The sequence below is a fragment of the Alligator sinensis genome, unplaced genomic scaffold, assembly GCF_000455745.1.
Source record: "Alligator sinensis unplaced genomic scaffold, ASM45574v1 scaffold471_2, whole genome shotgun sequence".
In the NCBI taxonomy this organism is placed as follows: Eukaryota; Metazoa; Chordata; order Crocodylia; family Alligatoridae; genus Alligator; species Alligator sinensis.
The window spans coordinates 399,979-407,285 of NW_005842143.1; the positions used below are offsets into that span (position 1 = coordinate 399,979).

The following is a 7,307-nucleotide window of genomic DNA, read 5'->3' on the forward strand; positions in this document are numbered from 1 at the left end:
GGTCACCAAGTCTGACAAACCTGACTCAAGGCACCTCGGTTCAATTCAGCAGAGTCAAATGCAGCTGGGATTGCCAGGCTTGGTTTCCCCTCCTACCCAGGCCTCCTGGGCCACCTTGGTACACACACACACACACACACACACACACGGAGTCTCATCTCCACCTTGTGCTCAAGGTCGTTCAATGGGTTTTGTGTTGTAGCAGCCTGGGGGCAGATTTTTGCGGATCTCCTCCAGATTCTCGATATCGGCCAAGATCTCACTAATACTCCTCTCCAGCATCTGGATCCGGAGTTTCTGCATGCTGGAAGTCTTCTCAAGCTCTGACAGCTGCTGCTTCAACTGGCTGCTCTTTGTCTTGGCTTTGCTGAGGTTCAGTTCAAGTGTGTTCAGAGCCTCCTCATCCACAGTGCCAGGCTGGTCTATCGCAAAGGAGGAGGAGACCATGAATAGACCCTGGGGCTGGATCGTCCTGAACACACACCCTAGGCTCACCACCCACCAGTTATAGCTACGCAGGGATCCCAACATGCTCAGCCAAATGTTCCACTCCAGCCCTTGGGAAATGTGCCAAAGGCTTGGAACAAAGGTATGTCTATACAACAAAAATGAAGGTGCAGTTACAGCACAGGTTAGATGAGCTGTGCCAGCTTTAATTCCGTCAGCACAGGGAGTGATGCCAGCACAAATGTGATGGCATGGGCTCTGCTACATGCCAGGAACACAGCATGAGTCCTAAGTCCTCCCAGGGCTTTGCAGTCTGGGTGCTGGTGATGGTCACAATGCTACTGCTGTCTGTGATAGCTACATCCTGCTAATCACACCTTCCTGCTGCAGTGCAGCCATACCCCAGCCACACCTCAGAACAGGAGGAGAAAGCTAGAGTTGGTTGCCTTACCAACCAACATGTGATGTTCTTTACAATTCACTGCATTTCTGAGGTCAGGAGCAGGCAGCAATAACTTGTGATGCGACTGATGAAGGGTGGAGAAGTGTGGGCCTAGAACTGACATCTCTGAAAGGAGCACAGGTAGGGGCAGAGAGGGTGGCCATGGGATGAAAGCACTGCACTGGGACTCTGGAGAACGGGGTCCCACTCCAGCTTGCGCATCCCTCTTCAACTCAGTTTCCTCTGGGAGTGATACCATTTCCTTTCTATCCAGACTGTGCCTTATGGCCTAAGTATGGGGCAGAAATTGCCTTATACTATGTGCCCATCCAGAGCTTGACACAGAGAAACCCTGATCTCTAGACACTGCTGTGATGCAAAGAAAAAGGAGCTGTCCCCCACTTACTTATCAGGTACAGGAGGTCTTCCAGGGAAGTCAGTGTCTCTTGGATGGCAGTTCCAGCCCCTTGGGCTCTGGCATGGGAACCCTGAGCCTCTTGGACAATCTAACAGGTACAAGAACAAGGCAATTAGTGGGCATTTCACCCAAACAGGTCCAGTCATTTTAAGGGTGAGGGTAAAAGCTCACCTCCTGGACTGTGATGGCATCAGTAGCAATCTCCTGCTCCTTCCTCAGGAACTCCCCTTCTCTTTCACTCACTGTGCGCAGCAGAGCAGCTATTTCCTTCTCCAGTGCCAGGACACTATCTGCTGTCCTGTTGGCCTCCAGCCTCACATGCTTTATCTCCTAGGAAAGCAAAGACAGCAAGAGGAGGGGAGATTTGTGAGGCCAGAGGAAAGGACCTCCCAGATTCCAGAGAGCAGCAGTGGCAACAAGCTCCTGATGGTAGAGTCCAGTAGCTTGATGTTTGAGATGCTGAGCCCCCACAGCCCCTTTTGACTTCAAGAGGCTGTTATGATCAACCCCTCTGAAAGAGAGGCCATCAGTGCACAGCCAGCAAGGCAGAAGGATACACTAGTCAATGGAAACAGGCCCGTTTGATGAGCCTACCAGGGCCAAGTTGCATCAGTGTCCTTCCCCCCCATCCCCCCAGTTGACTTGCTTTGCCTTTAAGTAGCAACAGGAGCAGGGAATGACTAGTTCTGCCTGGCAACCATGCCCCGACCCCTCAACACCTGCCTGAGATGGCTCCTCTATGCGACTCTACGTGAGACCTCGGGGTCCATCACAGTCCCTCCAACACAATCTGATTTCAGACAAACTGTTTCAATTTGCATCTGGGGCTCAGACCAGGGGAATTACCTATCAGACTATTTAAATAGCACATCCAAGGGACTGAGACCATTAATACTGACCCAGAGCTGGAAAAGATATGGGGTGAACGTATGAAGCAGTTGTTCACAAGCTTTTAGACTCAGAGCACCCTTCGGAAAATGTCAGCTCTAAGCTTTCGCTCACTTTTTAAGCATTGAAAATAATACAGCAATTCTTCTGTTGCAAAGAACTCAGAAAGCCTACCACAGGGCAGAATGTTTTTGATACTGTGAATTCCTACTTGAAATCTCTGGGTTTATTTTGCAAATCACATGTAGGTGTTTACACATCCAACAGCGCTGATATTGCACAACACCCTTAAAAGGACCTTGTGACACCCTGCTTCACTGAATTGCTGGTCTAAGGGTACTGCCTACACTGCAGCCATGCTGCCATGTCTAAAGACACAGCTACACTGTGGAGTGCAACACAGGATTGAATGAAACAGACTGTTATGGGGACAGCACCATGCCAGCTGCAGCAGCACACAGCTGATCCACCCTGCTTCTTGGCAGGGTCAGTTAACTTGCAGAGATCTGTGCTGCCTCAGCTGGATGGCAGCTGCTGACACCCACTCTCATTCATTTGCAGCCAGTGCAGGTACCTGTGCTTTGCACTTTAGGCAGCTGTGCAGAAACAGCCACTGCAAGGATGACAGCTGCTCAGCCCTCATGCCCCCTCCATTTCCATTCCCTCTTTTCGCCTACCCAGTCCCCCACCCTGTTGTTCTGATACAAGCAGCCAGGCTTCCCTTTACCTGCTGGATCCCACTGGTGATCTCCTTGGCCTCCCCCACCATGGTTCTAGCTGATTTTGCATGTGTAGCAGCATTGCCCATGGCTCGTTCTGCTCGGCCAGCCTGCTCATTGGCACCCGTGACCAGGCTGCTGATGAGTGGAAGCCTGCTCATGGCATCTTCAGCTTCTCTCCTCTTGTCATCCACCTGCAGGTTAGACTCTGACACAAAACACAAACAGCAGCTGTCAGGTCCCATAGGAAAAAAAACATTCCCTCCAGGCCAGGCTTGGGGGCCATGGACAAATGAATGGACTAATGGAAACAGAACTACTCTCATGGTCTCCAGAAGGCTGGTTCCTCCAGAACTACTTGTCCATAGAAGAACAGCTCTGGGTACAGAGAAGAGGAGGGAGAAGGGTGTTTACATTCACATGGGGCAGAAACTAATCAGACTGGGCTTGAAACAATCATTTCCTGGGAACTGGGTGGATAGGATGTTTCAGTGGAAACTGCTGTGGCATCACCAGTGAACTTGAGGGCATGTTTTCCAGATAACAGATCAGAACTAGTCATTGTTCCAGACAATAGATCAGAACAAGATTTTGCTTTAGCCACAAGAGACTTACCCCTGAGATTCTTCAGGACACGATCAACTTCAGAGAAAGTGGCATTGCCAGCACTCAGTGCTTGCTGAGCTCTGCTCTTGGCGAGGTTGGCACGGGACAGCAGCTGAATCAAAGCCTGCAGTGGACACAAGGAAAGAGCAGATCACACACAGAACCTGGGAGCACAGTCCTGTTCCTAAAGCGGGGTCCAAGCCAGTTTCCCTTCAGTAGAAAGGACCTATCTTAGTGTGCAGGCAGAAGGTCAAATCTCAGTCCCGTTTGAAGGATCAGATGAAAATCACTGAGCTGAGTGCAGGCCTGTTGCTGCACCCTCCCCAGCTTTAACACAAAGATAAGATGACAGCTTGCAGCAGAAGTCAAACTCCCGTGCCAGGGATAGAGCACAGAGGGAGTGGACAACTGAACAAATTATACTGAGATGAAAGACAGAGGATTCAGCCCATATCAGTTGATATGCGGTCATGGCCTGTGGGAGTTGAAAGCTAAACCATGGTAGTTTTGTCCCTAAATGAAGCAAGATTAACTGCTCCAGGTTAGTTTCCACTTACTGAGCGACAGAGCAGACACACAAAATGGTTACCGCAGACCAGCTGACAGGTGGTAAGCTCCTTATCTCCTTCTTTTAAGGCAGTACAATTTGTTCATCTGTCCTAACACAGAGGGGGAAGTGTTTGCAATGTATAGTACCTGGGCACTGTCTTACCACTCTCTCGCCTTCCCCTCTCTGTAACAGTTGTTTGATGTCTTCCTCCCAGCTCCTGGTGTTGCTTTGCAGCTGCCTGTATTCTGCCATGTAAGTGTCCACCAAGCCCATCAGAACATTTGCCTCCTGTCTCAGCCGGGTTGCCTCCCCCTGAGACACCAAAGAAACAAGCAATTCACTTTATGCACTGGTGATGGGACTTTTGCTAAGGCTGTAGCCCACCAGCAGGAGTAAGAACAGTTTCTGTCTGTCCTATGATGGGCAAGCTACTGTGCTCAGGGGAGGGGAGAGGTTCAGAGGAGAGAGGTGAGAAGTTGAGATGAGAGGCATTTGGACTCCCTTTTCCCAACAGGGCACAGGAAGGGTGGAGGGGGTGACTGGTGATTTGGATTTGCAGGGGAGGAAGACTTGGGTGGGGGGTCTCTTGACCCAAACTGGCAGGCATGAAGCCCTCACCTGGAAAGACCCAGTGTCAATCTTTGCTAAGCGAGACAAAGAGCTGAGAAGCAGCAGGCTGCCCTGATAAGCACCATCTGCATCTGCTGTTGATCTGCTGGCAGCAGCCTCCAGCTCACTGGCAAGAGATTTTGTTTCATTGTATCTGTGAAAATATCATAAGAAAAGGGCATTAAGCCCCATGCCTCAGGGTATCAGCATACAATGCACCAGGTGCTCCTCAGGAATGATGGACAAGGCCACGCGTTTCCCTGTCCTGGCTCCTCAGGACCTCCATCTCTGCCAGGCACCACAGAGATTTACCACCGCCTCCGTCTCTTCAGCTAGGAAAGGAGAAGCAATGGCCATGTCCCTGCATGTCCTGTGGCCCTCTCAAGCCCAGGCTCACCTCAAAGCTGAGCTTTTCAAGAGTGACCCAAATGGGAACTGATTTTCAGAGTTGTTCCTATAAAGAAGGCCCCTTTCAAAGTGTCTTTAGCTGGGCATCGCCCAGCATCAGTAATGACTATCCTGGCTGCACTTTTGTGATTGTTGCCCTCTAAGTCACTCTCCTCAGGCCCTTACTTTATGTATGGTTGGGTGTTACCCTAGTGCTGCACAGTCCCAGTCCTGGAGCATGACCACACTGTGCTGGGCCCCATATGAACACAGGGTGAAGGTTTAGCCCCTGCCTCAGAGCTCACAGCCACTCTCTTCTGCAGTCCTCTCATTGCCACCACCAGTCTTAGCATGTCTGTGACTTTCTGGGCCAAATTTATATTTGGTGTAAATCCAATGACACCAATGGATTTATACAGAGGGTGAACTGGGCCCCACACACTTAAGTTTCTGCAGCTTTCAAAGGAAATTGTATCCTGGTGAGACCACAAGACAGAGGTGGGTTCCTTAGTGCACTTCTTCACAGACCTTCTTCTCTCACCCTCCCACCATCATGGAGATGTGCATGGAAGTTTTGTGTGCACCTACTTCCTGAGCAGCCCTTGCATGGAGTTTGCCAGGATGCCTCCTCCACTCACAGCTGAGCGCACCAGCTCCAGGGCCTGGTCAGAGTCATCCTTTGCTGCTTTGGCTGCCTGCTCAATGGCATTTGCTGCTTGCATGTGGCTGTAAAACAGAATAGTTCCCTGAGAAACTAGGCCTGCAGACACTGCCTTGTTTCCTTCAACTTTTTTCCTTATATAGTTTTATTCAGAAAGATCAACATCAGACCAGGTCCTTATGCAAAAGCGTCATGTCCCTCCTATGGGACATGTTGGCAAGAGGCAGTCACAGCCTGGAGCATACCAGCGCCGCAACGATCAACTCACCTGTTTGCTAATCTTAGAGCCTCCTGGGCCAGGATCAAAAATCTACTTGAGCCTCCAGGGAGATTGGAAGATGAAATATACTGAGGAGAGAGAAAGATACAGGTCAGTGCTATTCTCATCTTTCTCATGCTGACAAACCCCGACTGAAGAGAAGACAGAGCTCCTTATCCAGACACACTATGTGTCCCCCTCTGCTTTACAGCATTCATCTGCACAGGTAGAGTCCCAGTCACAGAGCAAGGCACTGAGCAAAGCTCTGCCACAGTTGTCTGATAACCCCAGCGGGGGCCAATGGGTGGATCTCTACCAACTCTGCTGAAAGTGGCTGTACAAGATTATCCATTGAAAAAAGTGACTGGCAGGTGCTGGTGGGGGAGGAAAGGAGTAGGGAGGAGGCAGATGGGTACTTGATGGAAAGCATCAAGTGTTTCCACCAAACCCCAGGCAAAAGTCAGTAGGGAAAACAAGGGAAGAGGACTCAGAAGCAGAACTCACTGGGCACTGCTGTAGTGGCAAAGCTGTGTTTAACATGTGAGGGCTGGGCACTGGTCTAGAGCAGCAGAGCTGGAAAATACTTACCACTCCACTCAGGGTCACTTTGGTTTGCTCTAGGGTCACCTGGGCTCTCTCAAGCAGCCTCTGGATATCCCGCACCTGCCTCTGGTACTGGCTCCCCAGAACTTTCATTCTCTCCAAGGTCACCTTGATGTCATCCAGGCGCCTCTGGTAACCAGCCTCCTGTCCCTTCATTTTGGACACTTGGCCCTCCAAGGACTTGTCAGAGGCTGGCAAGACAAAGAACATTTCCAGGGTTGAGGGACACGGTGATGTGAAGCCAGAACAAAGCAGAAGGGGACAGACTGCTGACAGGAGAGAGAAACAGCACCGAGACAACACAAATACCCAGCCATGCTCGTCCCATCTCGAGGCTGCACCAGCAGTGAGGGATGAGCCGCCCTGCGCGCACGCCTCCCCCCCACCCCCGTCAGAAGTCCATCTCCTTGCAGCATGTTGCTGAAGAGCTGCTGCACTTGCCCCCTCCCTCCATCCCTGCGCCAAACGCACACCACGATCAAAAAGGGAGCAAACTCATCTAACCTTGCAAGCTCAGGGCTTCCCTCAGGATGGCACGAAGAGTCTCCTCAATCAGCTGCATTTTCCCCTCTAGCTCCCCATTGTTCGCTGCCCCCTGGCCAAAATGTCCATGAGAGAAAAGCACCTCCAAAGCCTGCAGCTGCTGGAGGTACTGATCCACCTGAAAACAAGGCATGTGACACAGTCAGTAAGAAGGGAAGGCTTGATCTCAGCAGGA

The 7,307-nt window shown here is 50.9% G+C and overlaps 1 protein-coding gene across 2 annotated transcripts in view; it reads right to left on the reverse strand.

Annotated features, from left to right (window-relative positions):
* Window positions 1-6: 6 nt before the first annotated feature.
* The window catches only part of LAMC2 (laminin subunit gamma 2), a 33,272-nt gene continuing 25,971 nt past the window's right edge, over window positions 7-7,307 (reverse strand). For both annotated transcript variants that reach the window (XM_025206184.1, XM_025206183.1), the window contains 11 exons: window positions 7,094-7,250; window positions 6,575-6,780; window positions 5,996-6,075; window positions 5,655-5,792; window positions 4,689-4,833; window positions 4,233-4,382; window positions 3,530-3,644; window positions 2,923-3,122; window positions 1,479-1,637; window positions 1,296-1,395; window positions 7-422 (listed from right to left, as the gene is read on the reverse strand). In XM_025206184.1, coding sequence (XP_025061969.1) covers window positions 172-422; window positions 1,296-1,395; window positions 1,479-1,637; window positions 2,923-3,122; window positions 3,530-3,644; window positions 4,233-4,382; window positions 4,689-4,833; window positions 5,655-5,792; window positions 5,996-6,075; window positions 6,575-6,780; window positions 7,094-7,250 — 1,701 coding nt within the window. In that variant the 3' untranslated portion in view covers window positions 7-171. The remainder of the gene's footprint in view (window positions 423-1,295; window positions 1,396-1,478; window positions 1,638-2,922; window positions 3,123-3,529; window positions 3,645-4,232; window positions 4,383-4,688; window positions 4,834-5,654; window positions 5,793-5,995; window positions 6,076-6,574; window positions 6,781-7,093; window positions 7,251-7,307) is intronic.